The sequence below is a fragment of the Coturnix japonica genome, chromosome 3 (genome assembly GCF_001577835.2).
Source record: "Coturnix japonica isolate 7356 chromosome 3, Coturnix japonica 2.1, whole genome shotgun sequence".
In the NCBI taxonomy this organism is placed as follows: Eukaryota; Metazoa; Chordata; class Aves; order Galliformes; family Phasianidae; genus Coturnix; species Coturnix japonica.
In genome coordinates this window covers 52614317-52635591 of record NC_029518.1, presented here as the reverse complement: position 1 = coordinate 52635591, position 21275 = coordinate 52614317, and the positions used below count along the sequence as shown (strand labels likewise).

Below are 21275 nucleotides of genomic sequence, written 5' to 3'. Positions count from 1 at the left end.
GAAACCAGGGACTAAAACCAGCTTCCCCATTTTTCTCCTTTCAGGAAGCTAAGAAGCACGGCAAGGTGCAAAGCCTTCTTAGTTGAATTAACCAAAAAAACCTTAATCCAGCAGCTGCGAGACCTGCCTGGCTGGAGCCCCCTGTTCTTGGTTGGAACACCAGTCTCAGGAATGACCTGCAGCCCTTCCCATAGCCACTGCAACCTACCTAAGAGACATCCTGATCATTCACAGTTTCAAGGCAGAGCTACAGCCCAAAGATCAGGCATGAGGATAACAAAAGGCCTCTATTCCAAGGATTCTCTTTATTTTACTTGGTTTCAACCTAATCTTAAAGAAATTTCTTTCTGTCTCACAAGTCCTTTGTCAAGTATTGAGAGCTTTGCATTGCAGCTTTGAGCATATTTCAAAGAAGTATCAAATTGTAATGGATATGACCATCAAAGCAGGTTGTTCCAAAGTAACTGTATTTTACATAAAGCTATGGAGCACTGACACTACCTAAGTCTTCAATGCTTCATGTGGTTTAATATGTATTAAAAATATTCTTTCTACTACATAGAAAGCTAAAATCTCCTGGCAAGCAGAAGTCCCTTTCTCCAGCTTTCATGAGCAGCAGGTAACCCTTTAGCAATACCTAATGAGACCCAAGTCTGGAAATCTGAGGTCCACAAAAGTGAACAGATATTTCTTGCCCCTTTTAAAGTATTTGGTAACTTTTAGAAGGTACCACAGAAACTTCAGAGTGAGCCTGAACTCTGCTTTTCTTATAGCTCTTAAATCCTGTCACACATCGCAACAACCGTATCCTTTTCTTTCTACCTTTTCTAATATGTATTCTTTCCATGACTGACTGCAAACTCTTCATCAATACAAATCCTAGCAGTTTTGGTGCATTGACACACACCTTTTTTTCCACAACAGAAATGTTTTCTTATAGCTATTTTGTGACCTCATGGGACATTCTGAATGCCAGCTGTGATCAAACTTGCCCAAATCCCCGTTAAGCTCCAAAGCAAAGTAAAAAAAAAAAAAAAAAAAAAAAAAAGAAAAAAAGTGAGGCAAAGTTTTGTTCTCCTTCCAAATAGCACATACAGTGACTGCAAAGATGGCATAAAAAGCCCTGAGCAAGGAGAATCGGGTCTTTTGGAGCTTTGTGTAGTACCATTAACTGAGGTGAATACCTAGAGAGTTTTTTAAAAAAACCACTAAATAAAACACCACTACAAACACTAGCATTTTAAACAGGGCAACATCAGAGCTGCCGGATTATAGGTCTAATACACACACACACTCACAGATTATTATTATGACTATTCAGTGATATCCTTATTACTATTTATGTAAGATTTTTACCATAGTGAACATGAGCTTTCACCCTCCTTTCCCAATCTGTAATTGCAGAAAACAGGAAAGAAACTATGGCAATGACCATAGGTGATCCCAGATATGATGACAAAAGCTAATCCACCTGTAGCATATATGTAGCACTTCTAAGAAGGTTAAAATATTTCTTGGCATTTCCTTTAATAGGACATCTTGCTCCTACAGACTCATTTAGACTCCACCTACTACCTATTTGTGATACGGTAAATTATAATTAGAGTGAGCTTATACGCACACACACCCCATCTAAAATGGTGTTACAGATCATTGCCCCCTGTGTACGTATACATGAGATAATTTATTAGCCACAACATGTGGCTCTGGGCAGCCTGGTCAAGTGGTTGGTGACCCTGTCCACTGCAGGGGGGTTAAAATTAGATTATGTTTGAGGTCTTTTCAACCCAGGCCATTCTATGATTCTATGATCTACAAAGTTACTAGATACAACAATCTAAACTGTTTAAAAATAAACATCTTGTTCCTTTCTCCAAAACAGGAAAACTAGAATTTGGGATCAACAACCACAGCTGTGAAGCCTGCACCCCCCAGAACCGACTGGACTACCTGCATTTCCTTGTGTTTGGGGTGCCTGCTGCATTCCTGTGTCTGTGCTGTTAAAAACTCTAAGTGTGTGTTTTTAGCTCTATTCTTCAGACACAACGAAGCCTACTTATTTCTTTTAGTAAAAGATGAGCCTCCTGGTACCCAGTTTTGGAGCTTTAAGTAAAAAGGATCATGTATTAACAGACTTGCAACAGTATCACAATAAGCTTAACTGCGAAGTAGTATCAAAAGAAGTTTGGTTTTTTTTTTTTTGCTTTTACTTCTGCATGGACAAAATGAGTAGACCATATTGTCTCAGGTTCTGCCACTCTAAATCTCTTAATTCTCATTCTACTTGAATTAATACTCTGAAAGACTTTCAAAATGTAATCCTATTGTTTGTTCATACGTAGCATTTTTCTGTTCAAAAGCATGTATCTTACAAAGGAAAATAACAATTGCCGGAAATCCAAACCCACCAGAGAGGAAAACAAACAGATGAGGGCAGAGGGACGACCACCACATTTACAGTCACACAACTGTCACCATTTTAGAAGCAACTCATGAGCACTTCCAGAGGAGCTAGATATCATTACAGAAGCTTGAGTTCCACTGAATGAAAACAGAAGTTAGTCTCCAAATGGAGCATTCAGTGTACTTCCTTTTCACACAGTTCTTTGTTCAAAACTCCAGTTGAAACCAAAAAATATTGCACATGGCTAGGAAAACAAGGAAAAGAATGGACTCACTTGAGTCTCCTCTGTCCTATTTTTGGCTCTGCTCCATGATGAGTTATCTGCTTTTCTCATTCCTTCTAAATGCCTTCTATGTCATCTGTTTCCATACAGGCATTTTTTGTTCCCTTCTGTACTTGTAATTATTTTATTCTCTGCAATTAATATAAATTAAAAATATATATGCAACGTATGTTCTCTACAACAATTCTCATGCTGCTTATTGGAAAAATATTCAAATACATCGTATATGTTTCTAAAGTATTTTTTGTATGTAATCTCCTAAGAGAATCACTGGAACTAATCTCACAAAGAAGAGAATAAAACCTGTGTGAGATTACTTCAGACCCTATAAATATCAAAGAGCACCAAGTAGAAAGTGAAATAGATATAGTATTTGTAATTCCATTACTGAGAGGCACAGAGAAGGAAGATTTAAATAATTTATTTTTCTTTTCACAGCAGGGAGAAAAAAAAAAATAAGTGTGTCAACAAAGCCTGATTTAAGCTATCGTGGCAAATGCCACAGCCATCTAGTAAAGAACAGTCACAGCCATGAAATGATACTGGAGACACTTCTGTGCCTCTAAAAGCAATTAGCCCTCTAAAAGCATTAGCTCTTACCACGTTAAAGGACCTACTAATTAGACCTATAACCCTGTTAGTTACTAATGTAAGGCCTACAGCACAATTCAGTAATTTTGTTTGTGCTTGAAGGAAGTTGGCACGCATTCATAGTCAATTTATCGCAGTGTAATTCTTACATTCGGAAGAAATTGTAAATGAATTTGTATGAGCATTCCTAAACAGCAGGCATGAAAATCCCTGCAAGAGTCTCAAGACATTTTGTAAGGGATCTGTTCTCATAACCCCAACAAACCAACAAAGATGCACTAAGACCAAGCAGAGCAATGCTTTTACACAAGATACAGGAGGGTAGGAAGCAGAGCTGCCTACAGAAAGTGCTGTGGAGGCAACCGTGTGGATTCAATGGCCCAGTACAGAGAAATGACCTAGTGGTAGTTTCGATGCAAGTATCAGGAAGGTGTTTGCAACAGTGACTCCTAGGCCAAAGGACATCAGCTTCAAAAGTGGTCACGGTGATGTCATCTGTTCTTGGAGCAGCTGACACAAAGAAAAGCTGCGTACATCGCTGCACGAGGGAAGTCTGCTCTGTGCCATGCTGAAAGAGACACAGCAAAGGCAGACTGCAGTGCAGGACTGCCCTGATCCAGCTATGTCCTTCACACAGCCCCACCACAGAAAGGAGACAGCAGAAAAACCCAGTCGCACCAGCAGAAAAAAAGAGATTGAAAGAGGCACCCAGGCACAATTCTTGCATTTCATCTTCAAGGGCAGCTACTAATGACATGACTCTGCAGAGCCTTTGCAACTTCTCCTTGCCTACTAAATCCTTTTTTTCTAAGCTAAGATTCCCAGGCAATATTTGATCCAGATAAATTGTCAGCAGCTCTCTCTGTTACACACACTAATGAGCACTTCCAAAGGCTCAGTGTCCTATGACCCAGGAGGAACCCCACTAAACAAAACAAAACTACGCTAATATATTCCCTCCCACCTTGTATTTCCGATAGTCTTTACATGTCAGTAGACAAATAAGGAAGCAGGAAGCCACTCAGAAGCACAGATTCTGTCCTCCCTCTGCCTTTCCTACCACTCGTGCTTTCCACATACTGGCAAAGAAGATATAAAAATATTCATTTTTTTTCAACAAGGCTCCCTGCAAAGCTGTAATAGTTCTTTTATGAATAAAAATGTCTTTTCAGTTACAAAGCATACAGATGTACAGCTACCAATTTGGATATACAAATGCTTTCATGTGCAAGTTTGGAAACTAACAGTAGCCTTGACATGAAAGCCTGGTCTGTAATTTAAGAGCTCCAGCTGCTCAGTTGTTTCACTCTCACAGCTTAGAAAAACTTTCCACAAGTGATGGAAATGTCCTCTAATTCAGTGCGAAGGTGACACAGTAGAAGAAATGACAGGTTTTCCAGCATCCGGTTCTTGAGAAACAATGAGGAGTAATTAGCTACAGTAATTTACCTGTTCTCAGTTTGGGTCTCCCTTTCTAGGACGCTCAGCCACTTAATGACTACCACAGTATCCACAGCTGTGCTGCCAACAAGGCGTGGACATCAGGACTTGAACACAGTGACAGAACTTCCAGCAGTAAGGAATGAAAAGAAGTTTCGCTTCGTTCCAGGAGAGGAGAAAATCAATGAGAACATAACACAGAATAAGCAAGAAAGAAAGAAATAAAGAAAGAAAGAAACCAAAAACCAATCCCAAAAAACAAAATCAAAGAAAAGAAATAAACAAAAAGAAGAAAGAGCAAACAGGACTAAGCATCCAAAATAGAAAACAAACCCTACAAAACAATCCCATATGTTAGTGATTTTACTCATGTTGGTTGATTTTACTCATGTAACCCTTGTTTTTCTTGTTTCCTCCAACAGCATTACATTTTGTTTTTCTTTACTCTTAAATCTGATTCTTGTTTGGATCAGCAGACTCTTCCATGTGAGCACAGCAAAACTGAACATCACCACAGAACTCTGTTGTCATGTTTTTAAGAGTGCAAGAGGAAACAGTCAAAACTAAACAGAAACTGAGGGCTGATAGTCATGGCACGCTAAGGCTGCTTGCTCTTCTAAACCACCATGTAGGTAGTTCACATGTCTTTTCTGCTGATATTGTTCTCTGTGCTACTATTCTAAGATGCCAGTCCATTTCACAAGATGGCAATCAGTTATAGAAAGCAACACTAACAAAACATCGGCCTTTTCAGAGTGAGTGCATCACAGACCTAAGCCATAACTCTTACCCTGCAAACCCCAACACAACGTTTGAGTGCAAGGCCAACTGCCAGCAAAATAAATAAGTAAATAAATAAATAATAATCTAAATGGAAAATGACATGGCACTCACTGTACTCTTTTAAAACGTCCCCATGTAGCTAGCAGTTAAACTTCAACTTTAGATGCTGTCCTTTGTGCAAACAGGGTAAAAATAACACTTATTCATAACACCAAGAAGCTATGATTATCAAACTCAGTAAAGGAAATGCTCAAATAGGGTGTAATCCATATGCCAATGTTTCTATAAACTCCTATTTATTTATTTTTTGCCATACGTGCATACTGCACGTATAGAGGAACATAAACAATGTTAAAACCTCTTGAGTGTTACTACCCATAACTGTTAGTTACAGGACTAAGCTCCCAATGCCAGACAACTGTACTTCAAATTATGAGGCACATCTTCAACAAATAAATACCAGATGTTTTTATACCTCTTCACACGTGCACAGGAAAAAAAAAAAAAAAAAAAAAAAAAAAAGAAGAAGAAAGAAAAAGGAAAAAAAAAACCAATCAGTGCATGCAATATTAAGGTCTACATGAAAACCCCAGTCCAATTAATTCGAGAACATCAAATTACATCAGTGGCAAAAGCTTGCAATTTAAGGGAAAGGGAAGGGAAAAAGGATAGCCAGCCTGAGTGAGCAGTCAAGAACCTGGCTCCAGGCTCCCGTTACATTTCAGGTGGAAACTTAGATTATAATACGCTATCTGAAAGGCTGGAAAAGACCGTAATGTAAAATTGCATATGCTGAATCATTCTTTATTGCCCTGCCACACCCCGCCCTGCTTCTCTCTGGCGCGGCCCTATGCAGAGGTGCTGATTGACAGTCTGGTTCCAGCTACATTTCTCACCCTGTTAGCTCCCAGCTCTCACCAGCTAAGTAGCTATAGTTCCCTTAGTTCCCTTTCCCAAAAATATACAACAGAAACTCAATTTGTTCCTTATCTGTATTTCAGAGATTAAATACATACATGTATTTCAATTGAAACTTCTGGACAAAAATTATGACAGTCGATATTGAGGTCTGTGTTTAATGAAATCTCTATCAAACAATTCTGCAAATGAACGGTAAGTGAAAACATACAAGTGACTGTGTGCCTTACACTCACTCAGTGTTCTGATCTGAAGCACAAAGTGCCAAATATGAGCTTTCACAGCAAGAAGCTGATAAAGTTTATGGAAAAGTTTATGAACGCTTCCTCTAGACAAGGGGAAAAAAGACCACATATCTATTCTTCTATGTTTGTACCTCAAAGAAGAACGATTACCATGGTGCAAATAACCTTCTCTAAAAGAAAAAAATCGGAAGAATTTGGGGAACTGGACAGCTGCTTCGACATTTTAATTAGTACACAATATTTTATTGACATTTGCATAATATTTTATTATCTAATACCTTTAGTCTCTTTTACCCTGAAAACAAAACATTACCGCAATGAAAAGTTAGGCTGTGTTTCTTATAGTAACTCAGATGCATGATTCTGACTACACATCAAAGCACTATCATAAATAGGAAGTATTTTGTGTGTGCTATGAAACTAAGGTGATGTTTTTGGTGCAAAGTTCAGAGCAAAGAAAGGTGTGTTTAAACAAGGCATCAATTAGCAAGCTTTCACAAGCTTATCAATCAACAATCAACTACAATTTAAAAGCTGCAATGTACCTAATTATAGCATACTGGAATGAATGTTGGGCTTTTTCTGTTTGTGAAACATGCTGTGCTATGCAGTTAGTCATGTAAAGCTTGCCTTGCCTCATTACAGCTCCAAAAGAAGTCTAAGTGCTCCACAGCATTCTTCACCAGAGAATGCCACTGAATCCCAAGGATCTCTTCTCACACTGCAACACATCTTACAGCTAGAAGATATGCACTCTACTGGGTCTCCTAACAGCATGAGTATGGACAAAATTAGCCAGAGATAAAGCTAACACTCAGAGCAGATGCTAAAGGTCAAACTATTCCTGAACCAGCTAACAATCTGCCACAGTACAAAGTTAAGGCATCAAATACCTTTTTAACAAACTTGAACCAAGACATTTACATTATATCAGACTAATCTCTTACAGAATGTGGTCATAGCCAGTACTGGCACTCAAAAAAATGAATTATCTTGACAAATCACGGCTCCATAATAATCACATTAAGCTGACACGGATGAAGCTTGCTACCAGTGGGTTCCGTCAAACCCTTCCTCTCCTGTGGGCTCTCATTACTTTCATTGTGTCAGTATCATCACTGCCATTGCTTTCTGAGCCAGGTGAAGAAATCAATCTGTCTAAAAACACTTCACACTACTTGCAGAGGGATTCTTTTCTTTATGCAGCTCAACCTAGTTCAAACAGATCAGAAATGCCAATGACAGGACAAGAAAAAAAGCGTAGGTGAGAGGTGGAATCAAACTCCACTTGCAGTGATGTCCCCACTCCTTGCAACCTTCACTCATCTTAGCCTAATTTGACCACAACCTGTACACACTGTCACTGTGCATCAACATTTCTGCTGGTTTTGAGCTCTTGAAGGCTTCTGAAATGAAAAGAAAAAGTTTCAGGAAATAGTGTGCACCTCTGAGAGATGCAGTAGTTTTCTTTCCACAGAACAAGAAGATATTCCTCAAGTCTACCTGAAATATGAGGACAACACAGCAAAGCCATGAGAACTATTTTAGTTGGACACAAATGCTCATCTTCTGTGAACACAGCTGACAGAAATGACTTTTCCCAAAAAAACAATGCTATTACCAGTGTTCTCTTATCTACTTGTGGCAAAGAAAATAATGCGGTGAAGCTCTAGAAGCTACACAATGAATGTTGTTTGATCTATGTTCTCTTGGCAATGGCCAAGAGAGAAACTGTTTTCCATTAGCCCATGGTAACCACAGCTTTGGTCTCCCACTGTGACTGCCAAATGAGTAATGACTGTGTAGGTAACAGTGTTTAACAGTACTCCCTTACTGTTCAGCAGCTGAGGCTTTCAGTTACAGCTCCAAGCTCCTTACTTTGTATCTAGGATCACAGACTCATAACCATGGCTATAACCACAATTACTATATGACAACGTGGGCAATTACAAGCACAACAGAACTTCCTAATCCATTTGTCCAGTTGAAATATAGCCTTGCACTCTCCCAAACAAGTCACAAACCTCCCCATTACCTCACAATATAATATACTTCTGGACCTTGATGAAACAATTTAATATAGGCACAGAATTTCTAATAGAGAGAGGCAGAGTCAATAGTGGCCTCAAGTAAAGCCAACTATTGTTCTGACAGTGACATGGCTATCAGATAAAAACAACAGATTAAAAATAGTAAAAAATAAACAATGTACTCTGTCATACACTAAATATTGACAAAACAATTCTCACCTATTCACTTAGGTATGTAAGTATTCCCCTGGTTTACAAATAGGGAAGTTGAAACGTGTGACTTCCCCAAGCCCAGGTAAAAGCTGCCTTAGGGACTGGTGGACAGAAAGAAGAGGTAATCTGAGGTGTGGTAGGATGGAAAGTTGTACTGATGCTAAATCAAGCAAAACATACCAACTGTTCTGCTGCAGGTTAGCCTTGAGTATGCATGATGAGGTATTTATTTACGTACCAAGTTTAGGATTATTCTTACTTATTTGCTTTCTCATGTCTGGGATACCTTTGATCATCTAGCAGACTAGAAACATTCACCTTTGCTACTTCTCAAATATTTCACACAAACCATCTCACTCTTCCAACAACTGCAACACAAAAAGAAAAACAAACAAACCACCTGCAATATATTTTACATATTTATCACCTGTAGATCTAAGAAGCTTCCCTATGAAAAAAAGAAGTATGTTGTAAGAATAGGTCTCTGAAATTCTACTGAGAACATTTCAAGGCTAATGGGACTGGGATACTGCAGGAAGCAGGGCAAGGAACAGCTTTATATAATGAAGCAGAACATGAAAAAGATGATCATCAGGGAAGTTATGACCAAGGATCTGACTGTTTCTGTGCCCATTTTCATACTGTTGTGATAGCAGACAGCACAAAACAACAACCAAGAGTAAGTGCACAGCTTCAGCTTTTGCTGATGTGTTCATTACACTGTTTGGGATATCACCAAAACCACCTCAGAAAATGGTAGCTAAATTTGTACCTTATAAAATAGGTCAAATCAGTCTGCTTTTTACATATCCAAATACTTTATAGAACTAAAAAAATTTTCCCCCCTCCCCAACTGTTTGGTAGAAATATTTAAATTCCTTGCCCATACATGATTATTTTGAGATCAAGATTCCAAGTCAGAGATGGGTTCACTAAAAAACAAGCAATCTTCACAAAACACCCCACTGTCACACTGGAAATACTCAAGGCTTACTAGTCTGGAGTTCTTCATCCCTGGTCATGTTCATTTACTGAGGAGTACAAAGTGACAATCAGTGACCCATACAAAACAGGAATCCGCAATACCATTCACAGGAGGAACTTCAATGTATCAGTAACTGGAATCATGGCCTCAGTTCAGCTGTAGTATTATGTTTTGTAGAAGAAAAACAAAATGAATGCAGATACTGAGTAACTCTAGTAAAAAGGAGCAACTACAGAGCTGGGCACTTGCATTGCATACATCACTGAAGCATGTACAAACAGTCTTTTTAAAACCACGCCACTCTCAGCTTCATCCTCTCTGGTGACAGCTATGAAACAAAAGTATTGGCAATAACAACCAGTTATTAACACTTATTAACTGAGTGACAATAGCAGCAGACAGAAAATGCCATTGGCCTTTTTCGAGATCAAATTCATCAGATCAGCTCTTCAAAGAAAAAGAAGTTAGAGAAACAAACAAAAAATGAGTATTAATTTGATGATTCTACATTTAGAATTAATCTTGAAATTCAGATTTACAAGGCTTCCACAGTACTCTGCTCAGCAGGTCAGCTGCATTCTACCTCTACACAAGGTTTACATGCCTAGACCAGCACATCTAGCAATGTCTTGTTTTATGCTCTTTATCACCTAGATTTGTGCACATTTGAGAAAGTACTAAATTAAAATGCTCAAAAGGCCCATGTGTTTCACATCCCTTATAGCTAGACAAGCATGTCATCTCATTCTCTGTATGTTCTTAAAACAGAAAAGAAAGCTAGTGCAAAGAGAGCCCTAATTTTCCTCTGTTCTGCTATGAAGTTCCACTGATTCAGCACAGTTATTCTCACTTGAGACCTACTTAAGGCTGGACTGAGAGTAGAACTGAATAGGCTATTTTCACTGATAGCAAAGGCCATTAAACCCAATCTACATCCACAACACAGAGCGATCTAGGTTAGTTAGTGAACTGAGCTTATTGAAATAATGTTTTATAACACTGACAGATGATATATGGATATTTAAGTGCAAGAGCCAGTGACCACGTCTGTACAGGGAGGAAAGCCCTGATGAAGAGCTCGGGCAGAGCAGAAAGGAGATGCAACTCAAAGAAAGTTCTAACAGGATGCTTAGTAAAACAAGTGTGCCTACAGTTTATATAGCTGAATGAGGAGCAAACTAGCAGCACAGAAGTGATTTTAGCTGTGTGGGTCATGACACTGACACTGAAGTATTCCAAGTAATTCAGGCTGGGAGGTAAAGGTGAGGCTGAGTAGCAGGACATGTATAAAGAAGAATGCTGAAAATTGGAGGAACAGAAGAAGAGTCACGCACAGAATCACACAATTGTAGGGGTTGGAAGGGACCTCTAGAGGTCATCGAGTCCAACCCCCCTGCCAAAGCAGGCTCCCTACACCATGTCACACAGGTAGGTGTCCAGGCGGGTCTTGAATATCTCCAGAGAAGGAGACTCCACCACCTCCCTGGGCAGCCTGTTCCACACACAAAAATTTAGACTGAAGAAACAAAGAGAATCAAAACCAATTATTTGTTCAAGCTACCAAAGTAAAATTGTACTGCAGCTCAACAATAGGCTAACTGACAGTAGGAGGTCTTCATTGGAAAAGCATAGCAAACACCAAAGGTAGAAGACAGGTAAAGTGAAAGTCAAAATAAGGCACAAGATGAGGAAGGGGGAACCAGAGAAGGCAGGAATTTGGAATCAAGGAAGCTGGAAACAGTGGGCTGCCACATTGCACTGTCTGTAGATCAAGTTACTGGGATTAATACACTGGTAACTAAGCAACACGTTAGGGGTCTGCAGTACACTACATATTAATACATACATGTAGCATAAAAGACACAAAAGCAATTCTAGTTAAAGCAACTCAGCACACTTGTCTATTAGCTCTCTTCTAGTACGCTGACAGGTATTCACACAACAAACATTCAAATTAGCAAGCAAATTCAAGGCAGGAAAGATCTGCGTGCACGTAGACTTAAACTCAGCAGAAAAAAAAACCTGCTATGACTTTATGAAGTCAGCTGTAATACGATGGATCTTTGCTCTGCATAAGCAAAGCAACACGTGGCAGGTCCTGTGCTAAGCCACCCATACTTGGTGTCATGGAAGACAGGTTACAGGGGGTAGGAACAACAAATGCTGTGATGATATATATGGAAAATCCAAAATCTGTGCTGTACAAATGGATTGCAAAAGAAAGTGCTCCACCACCACGCACCAGTTGCTTCTTGCATCCTTAGTATTACATGCATCTCTCACTGTGCTTTAGTCCTCCATACGGGACTTCAAGAGCATGCCATTGGTGGGAAGAGAGAGGGAAAGAAACAAGACCTTTTCTCTGTGAAGGAACAAGAATGGAAATTGCCCTTCACAAAAGGTATGAATTCCTGTTCACTACTAGATTTCTTCTTAGGTTGATCCCCTCTGTTCCACTGCCACACACTGCCCAGCTTCTGCTGACATCTCCCATATTCACGTGGGTGCAGCAGTGAAACAGGACAGTGAATCTCAGGGACCGTGGATGTTACAGCTGGCAGGTGTCATTTGACAGAGGAGACTTGAGGAGGTGGCAAACTTCTCTTTTACAGTAGCCAAGGGTTACAGCACTCTTTCCAGAACTGGTCTGGGTTTTAGTTCCATCTAAAGGAAACTGAGCTTGTTGTTCTCGTTTTGCAAGTGAGCGTCAGCAAACCAAACGCTATATTTAAATACAGCAAATAAGTGAGCGTGCGTGTAAGTACATAGCCTCTGGGGAAGAAGATCTATGCTCTAGCCTTTACAAAGCACTGATGTCCTTCTTAACAAAGTCACTCGCAATATAAAGACACACAGGATCCTTGAGAGCACATGTTAAAATGGCACTAGCTTGCAAAGCTGTGAAACTCAAATCAGTCCTTTGCAGCAAGTTTACGATGTGTAATGAAGTGGCAACAGAAGTGCACATGCTGGCTGCCGGTGAGAAAGCACAGTGGCTCTATGGAAGCATACAGGGAAGCTATGACTCACATGACAGTTCGGTGCAGAGAGGGAGATCATACAGAACCACAGCCTCTGAGATACGACAAAGATGGAAGAGAAAAGCAAAGTCAAGTCTCAGTGGCCATCACTTTTAAACGCATTTAACTGTAACTCATTTTGCCCTTATAGGTTGGGTTCTTGAAGATGCACTGTAGCAAAATTTTATTTTCCTTGCACACTGGTATGTATGCACTTAGTTCCACATACATTTAGTTTATGCTTAGGCACACAAACCATGTTTCACATGATGCTTATAAGCCTACAGGGGCCAAAGCATCCACCAAAACAGTCATGGATTACAAGTTACTTGATGTACCCTTCTGTTCTACAGTTCATTTAACATCAAGCAGTTCCGTAGGAGAAATCAACAAAAACAAACTGTGGGTTGACATCATAATGAAAAGGAGGTAACACAAATATGCGAGCAGCAAGACAGCCAATAAATACAGGTGTAGTGGATCTAATATGTTAAAGCTGAGAAGTGAGAAAATGGAAGCATTGTGGAAGGATGCTACTACCAGGTAACCTACCTCTGAGATTTCACTAAGGAAATTCTTAGTTAAATACTTGGGTATAACACAGAAGTGACCCATAATCAATATCTAAAATACAAGATACTCTTTTGACCATTACTTTGACATAAACTGTAAATAGAGTTATATTGCAAGGACAGCTTTGATGCTATTTTGTGCATCAACGCTGCCAAGGCAATACTGCTGAATTGTCACACTTGGAAGTGAACACATGGAGGTTTTTCTAGATTTTAGCTTGATGAGCCAACAGTAAGGCAAGTCTTTCTGAAAGGCAGCACTTCACAGGATGACTGTACCTTTAAAGGGCCAGAACAGAAAAGCAAAGTGATCTATTAGATCAGTGAAATTCTGCAGCCTCATCAAGCAAAACTTCTCATGCCTGAAGTAAAAACCAAATCATGTGGAAGCACAGCCCCTTCCTAAGATGCACTTTATGTGGAGCACAGTCAATACATCACTTTTTCCAGGATGCATCAGTGCCACACTTCTCCAACATTCAGAAAACAACACAGTCTCCAATATTAATTGTTTTGAATGCCCTTGAAAATAAGAACTCAACATAGCTTGGCTGCTTGTCTTTCCAGAAGGTTACATCACATCACAACATAAACAGCTGGCAGTGCATTACATCAGCTTCTTCATACTCGGATCCCTGTTGAGAAGTTCTCCAATTAACAGAGAGAAGTTAAGTTAGATATACTGAGGGCCATGCTACTGAAAGAGGCATCTCAACTTAGCAAGCTAAACAGCAAACAGGCATGGTTTTTGAAGCTGTAACACTGCCAGTAGTGGGATTCAGACAAACTATGTATGGAAATCCCCTGATAGATACATTTCTATCTTACAATAAAGAAGATTGCATCTCACATTTATTCCCCTGCACACTCTCCCTTCATAACACCATGTGTATTGCCCAACCAGAATAATTTGTGCAGGATCACTGCTGGCATTGCAGACCTAGAGTGCCTTTCCACATGAAGACAACAGTGGGAACTACAGCAGAGTTGATGATAGCATCACTTAAGAGAAAGAGAGACTCAGAAGGAACAGGGGCCCACCTGCATTGCTCAATCACTACGTAGGCTGCACTTCTCAACTCCGTTCTTGCCTCTGCTGTGAACTCATGGCATGACATACCGTCACGAATCGCTTTACTGCATGGTGACATACAGTACTTCCATTTATCTATCTTTTTTTTGATGAGATTATAATCTCTTTGGTCAGACGCACTCATTATGCGCATATGTAAGCAATGTGTCAGCATCAATACCATCCCAGTTTCAATTGGCTTTCGTGCATTAATAAAAGTCCCATCTTTCTCAATGGGACCTTTGTTACCCGTTACAGCAAGGAAGGGACGGGACTGATAGGCTGCAGGGACAAAGCACGCCTAAAAGAAGTCCCTGATTAGTGTTATGAGGCAGCTGTGCCTGTGCCGGCATTAAACACACCATGGGGTGCGGGGAGATGCACAGCCTTCATGAATGCTGCCTCCTTTGCCCATTTTTAATTCCGTCTTTAAAGCAAAACGACGAATGCTGTAAAAAGTTTATCTCGTCCCTACCTGCAACTGCTCTCAATCAAAATAAATAAATAAATAAATAAAAATTAAAAAATAACCAATCAAACGGAAACAAAACAAACCCAACAATGATTACACCTGATCCCACGGGATCGGGCCTCACGGCGAGCACAGCCCAGTGTTAACAACCTTGGGTTGCTCGGGCAGCTCGCTGTTACTCCCAGCTACGGCGCCTTGACAACAGCCGGCACCTGCTCGCCGCAAGCCCCGCTCAGCGTTAGGAGAGCGAAGGGTGAAAGCGACAAGCACGGCGGAAAAGACTCCGGGCCGACACGGACACGCTCGGCCGCCCGGCGCAGCCCCTGCCCGACCGGCTCCGCTCGTGCCCCGCCGTGGGCCGCACCTGCCCGGCCACACTCACCCGCCGGTGCCGCCGCTGGGGTGGTAGGCGGTGAGCACCACGCCGCGGGAGCCGGACAGCCAGCTCATGGTGCGAGCCGCCGCATCCCTTCCTTCAGCGGACGCTGAGGCGGAGCGAGGCGGCCCGGCCGCTGCTCGGCGCGGCACAGCCTCCCACCGGAGCGTAGAGCAGCGGGGCAGGACCGCTGACGGCACAGAGGCCCGCCGGGACCGTGCCCCTCCCGCTCCTCCTCCTCCTCCCGCCGCCGCGGCGGGGACCGGGTGCCCGGCAGCACCAGCGGGAGGGTCACGGAGCCGCTTCCGGCTGCGGCTGCTGGCGGCCCGCTCCTGCCGCCTCGCGCCGGGCTCGGGCTGCAGCCGGCGGGGAAGCGCTGCGAAGGAGGCAGTCAAACGTTACCGCGCTTTGAGCGCCGCGTAACGGGGCGGGACCATCGCTGCTGCCCACGGACGGGGCTTGGGAATGGCTTGGATCATAAAAAACGGGCTTGGTTTCTGGTGCTGCTGTGCGTGCTGTCCGTAACAATGAATCGCAGCAGTTCGTTCCATGCTGGCTTTCACTTCTATATGAAGCGGATTTTATTTAAATTACAGTCTATCATTACAAAAATTCCAGTGAGCAGCAGGGGCAGATGAGGACACAGGGAGCTGGGCTGCCTCATCTCGGCAGTGTCCTTCCTCAGCTTCTGACTGCAGCCACTTTTGCCACAAGGAAATGGATTGGCTTCAATGTTGACAGAACTATTGTATTTATTTATCCCTTTCAAAGGAAAAAAAAAAAAAAAATCATGCAACTGTTTTGCTTGCAAGGAAACATCTAAAAAATCCAGCACTGAGTGTCCTGGTGCATACAGATATCCCAAAATCTGTATCCTCATTTATCTAAAGCATTGTACCCTTAAATAGGAGCACAGAGACTCCTCCAGCCTGTGCTGTAAAGAGCAGCTGAGGGAACTGTGATTGTTCAGTCTGGAGGAGACTCAGGGGAGACCTTGTTGCCCTCTACAACTACCTTCAGGTTGGTCATATTGAAGTGGGTGTTGGCCTCTCTTCCCAGGTAATAGTGATAGGACAAAAGATTATGGCTTTAAGTTGTGCCAGGGGAAGTTTAGGTTGGATATTAGGAAAACAGTAGCGATGCATTCGAAACAGGCTGCCCAGGGAGGTGGTGGAGTCACCGTCCCTGGAGGTGTTCAAGAAATATGTGGATGTGGCACTGAAGAACCTAGTTAGCGGACATGGCGCCAATGGGTTGACAGCTGGACTCTATGTTAGAAGTCTTTTGAAACCTTAATGTTACTATGATTCAGTAGAGAACTGCTCTCCATGGTCAAATGAACAGAACTGCCCTCAGGTGGAGCAGGGCCAACGCATCCTTCAGAGCCCACCTTGCTCTCAGAGCCGGGAGCTATTGGCTTTTCAGTATTCGTGGGTGATGTCTGGGCATAACTGGATTTTGTCATTGACTTAAGCAGATAACTTTATCCAGATTTCTTCTTAAAAGGGTGGCTTTGTATGAAACACCAAGCGGGTTGTCCTTTACTGCTTTGAAAAGGGTCACGTCACCATTAAGTTCCAAGCCACTGCAGAGTGGCCCATTCCCTTTGTCCATCACTGAAGGTCAAGTTCAGCCTGTGCCTTAGGTAAGTGAAAACAACTGGGGTCAGAGGTGTGTTTAGCAAAGCCTAGTTCTTCCATGTCTTATAGAATCATAGAATTACTCAGGTTGGAAAAGACCTCAAAAATCATCAAGTCCAACCACAGCCTAACCATAGTACCCTACCTCTAACAACTCTCTGCTAAATCATATCTCTGAGCACTACATCCAAACAGCTCTGAAACACATACCGGGACAGTGACTCAATAACCTCCTTGGGCAGCCTATTCCAGTGTTTGACTACCCTTTTTGTAAAGAAGTGTTTCCTAACATCCAACCTAAACTTACCTTGGTGCAACTTGAGGCCATTTCCCCTCATTCTGTCACCTGTCACCAGTGAGAAGAGACTTGCCCCGCTCTCACTGTAAGCACCCTTCAGATACTGGAAGAGAGCAATCAGGTCTCCCCTCAGCCTCCTTTTCCCCAGACTAAACAGCCCCAGCTCCCTCATCCTCTCCTCATAGGGCTGATTTTCCAAGCCCTTCACAAGCCTCGTTGCCCTTCTCTGGACCTGCTCCAGTACCTCCATGTCTTATTTTGCACTGCGATGCCCAAAACTGAACACAGTACTTGAGGTGAAGCCTCACCAATGCCGAGTACAGTGGCAGGATGACTTCCCTAGTCCTGCTCACCACACCATTCCTGATACAAGCCAAGATGTCATTGGCCTTCTTGGCCACCTGGGAGACTGCTTTATCTGTAAGCAACTTGTTAGGTTTCTTGGACTATCTTTTTGTACACAAATTTCCTTTTTTTTTTTTTTTTTTTTTTTTTTTTTTTTGAGGCCGTGGCAGGATCCCATTATATCCCAGCACACAGCTACAGTGCATCATCTCTCAGGCCGCGACTGAAAGGCAGAAATCAATTACTCACACACAGACACATGCAACACTCAACTGTTTGCACTGATCGTTCTAAAAGTACAACAACATGAGATGACAAAGCACCCTGTTAATATACATCACTGCACCTATTTACTGTTGCCTTTGGCTCTATTTAAATGCATATGTGTTTAATTGTTGAACAGCTTATGCAGAATACAGAATTATTTTGTTAAGGACCCAACCTTTTTCTTTTAAATTGAAACAAGAAAACTAGAAATGTAAATTAAATGAAATTGCCTTAGGACCTGGCAGTTTCAGAAATCTTCAGCTAGCTGGCTGGATGCCACATACTCTACTTGATTGTAAAACTACCTTCAAAGAGAAGATTAAGGAAGAAAGAAAGAAAGAAAAGTGAAATATCGAAAGCATTCTGTGCTTAATGAGTGCTTGCCAAAGTGTTGTGCCAAACAGAATATATATTAGGTGCCATAAGAGCAAAAATAGAAAGTGCTTTTTTCTTTGATAATCATCTTAAAACACATCATAATTAGGGCACAATGCATGTTACACCCTCTATAAAGAAAGAATGCAAGAAGCACAGTGTAGCCAGTGTGGTGTCAGAAGGGACTGGTCAAAGAAAACTTTACTGCAAATGGAAAGTGGGAGAAGAACTGTATGCTGTCAAGTGACAGATGAAGAATGAGAAAATCTAGAATGATCTTATATTTATCAACTGGAGAGTAAGCAAGTCTTTTAAAGCCTATCACAACGCTGATGGTGAAAAGAAAGGACATAGAAAGAAAGAAATTCTATTAATAAGCGAGGATAGAAATTAAATTACTGACAACTGAGAAACACCAAAGATACTAATTGCTTTCTTAAATCTGCCTTTAGTATGACGCACTTCAAATGTGCTGAGCATGACATAGCTCCTGCGGATTTAGGAGCTTAGTTCTAGGAACACTTTTTTCCTTTACTTTGTCTGACAGAGTAATTCAGCTTGGTAGGTTCAAACTTCTTCCTGCTATGATGACAGAGCTCCACTCTGGTTTATTTTTCTTTGCAGAAATGATTCTGGAGGCAGCTAGATAACCTAAACCTACAGATGTTTTATTTCCATACACTGACAGGAATATCCTCACAGTTTCACTAGTCTGTCCTTTGCCTAAAATAACTTACAGTCAGAAATTACTGAGTTGTAGACTCATTATCAAAGCCATATCCTATCCAAGACTTGTAGTTACTAGTCTTTTTCTTAACATGGTACGAGTATGATAATGTGAAAAGTAAGGTTTCTTGTTATCATCTAGATAAGAAGGCACACTACTTATGTGGTAGAAAAAAAGATATCACTGAGGGAGGAGATTACTAATCATGTTGTCTTGCTGCTGAAACCCAAGACTTTTTCAAAGAGTTCAAATATTTAAGAAGTCATGCAGTGTCCTTCCATATAACATAATCAGTCACCAGGGCCAAGCAGGTCATGCAGGAAACATGTGATTAGTGTGGCTTTTTTTAATAAAGCAATTACTCAAAAGAAAATGTCTCAGAAAATGTTTCATTTGTCACTGTTTCCACAGAACCACAAAATGTCTTGGGTTGGAAGAAACCTTAAAGATCACACAGTCCCAACCCCATGCTGCCACCCATCAGCTCAGCTGCCCAGGGCCCCATCCAACCTGGCCTTGAGTGTCTCCAGGGATGGGCACCACAGCTTCTCTGGGCAGCCTGTGCCACTGCCTCAGCACCCTCCAAGTAAAGAATTTCCTCATAACAACTAATCCAAATTTCCCCTCTTTTAGTTTAAAACCATTCTCCCTTGCCCTATCACTATCCACCCAAGTAAAAAGCCAGTCTCCCTCCTGATTATAAATTTATATTAAGTACTGGAAGGACTGAACATGCATTTGTTTAACATCTGCTTTTTAATTCTCTCCTCAAAACATTTTTTTTTTCCTTTTTTTTCCAACACTGATTCTTTTTTATTTCCAGGTCATGGTTGATTTTTCACATTCAGTGTTTCTGATGATACATCAATTACCAGCAGGTAGAAACACAACCTATTGAGAAGCACTGGTTTGAGGAAATCATAGCAGATAAGCTTATGATTCCAAATTCACTGACTGACTTCAATGGCCTTACATGGATATATTCTCACTGAGCTATAGAGTTCTTCTTGGAAGCAACACTAGAGTGTTCAGACAAGGAATGCAGGGCTGCAGCAAATTGACAACTATCCTTCAGGACTTGCAAAGTAGATTTGCAACAACTTGGTGCAGGAGATAATGCTAATCCCTGGCATTACCTACTGTAAAAGTTGTTCAGACCAATTTTAAACCAAACAGAAAATCCCTCAGCCAGCTCACTGCATTTCCATTGTCCAGATTATTTTTCCAGGGCTCCAGCTAGCAGCCAGAGATGGCAAGAAACAGAAAGAACAGAAAGTTTTTTGTACATTGTAAGATGACATTGAACACTTGCTAAGCTTCATACTTGGTGTTGTACTCCACTACATGAAGACACACACATCTGAGTAGTGTTCTGCAGCCATTAATAACTGATGTTAGCAGCACTATGGGAAAGAATATATAGTATAGGAAAGAATATTACATGTGCAGGGTATGATTTTGCTGCTTAACCCTTGATGACTACATCCATGCAAGTGTTTTTAGGCTCTGCTCAAAGGCTGTCAAATGTTCACTTTTAGCTAGTAAAATCATCTGGCTTATATTATCCATCCTCTTTAGAACATAAAGATGAATCATGCTCTAGAACTATCTGCTTCTTTCCATGGACAAGGAAGATAAACTAGATGATGTAGGTGTCACACACATCACACAGATGTCCACATCTGTCAGATAAGCTCTACTTTTAATGTTTTTATGTTACCTGTGAAAAGACATAAATTGCGATGTTCAGTTAAAATGTGCATATGGCATATAAAACATGGAACGTTCAGTACTTTGGAATGTACAGTACCAGTATGTAGGAAGTGGTTTAGACCAGCTTAGCTACCCCTGAATAGAAAAGATAGGGATGAAGTCACGCACTTGTATGATGAAAGCAAACTCACATACAGAAAGCTGGTAATATTCTTGCTAGCCAGCACGTAGGGGACTTTTCTTACAGCCTGATCCTTCAAGCTATTACGTATGGATCCTGTATTCAAATTTTAATAGGATTTTTAATGGACAAATATGTCCACTACTACCAGAACACTGCTCGATAAGTGAAGGACTTATTCTGTAAGCAACGCAGAATTGTCACAGAAGCAACTAAAAAGACACAATCATAGGTAGGAGAAATAACCCCTCCAGGCTCACTACAAGTAGTGCTGGCCTTCCCCCTCACTGCCCTTCACACACAGATCTGAGCAGATGACTTGTTC

General features: G+C 41.3%; 1 protein-coding gene across 4 annotated transcripts in view; it reads right to left on the bottom strand.

Annotated features, from left to right (window-relative positions):
* The window catches only part of ARHGAP18 (Rho GTPase activating protein 18), a 79358-nt gene that overhangs the window by 41786 nt on the left and 16297 nt on the right, over positions 1–21275 (bottom strand). For 2 of the 4 annotated variants that reach the window (XM_015858565.2, XM_015858568.2), the window contains exon 1: positions 14526–14716. The exons of 1 other annotated variant lie outside the window; for it this stretch is intronic. In XM_015858565.2, coding sequence (XP_015714051.2) covers positions 14526–14710 — 185 coding nt within the window. In that variant the 5' untranslated portion in view covers positions 14711–14716. Of the gene's footprint in view, positions 1–14525; positions 14717–15410; positions 15760–21275 lie in introns of those variants that run through there. One more of the 4 variants, XM_015858566.2, reaches the window with a different exon arrangement.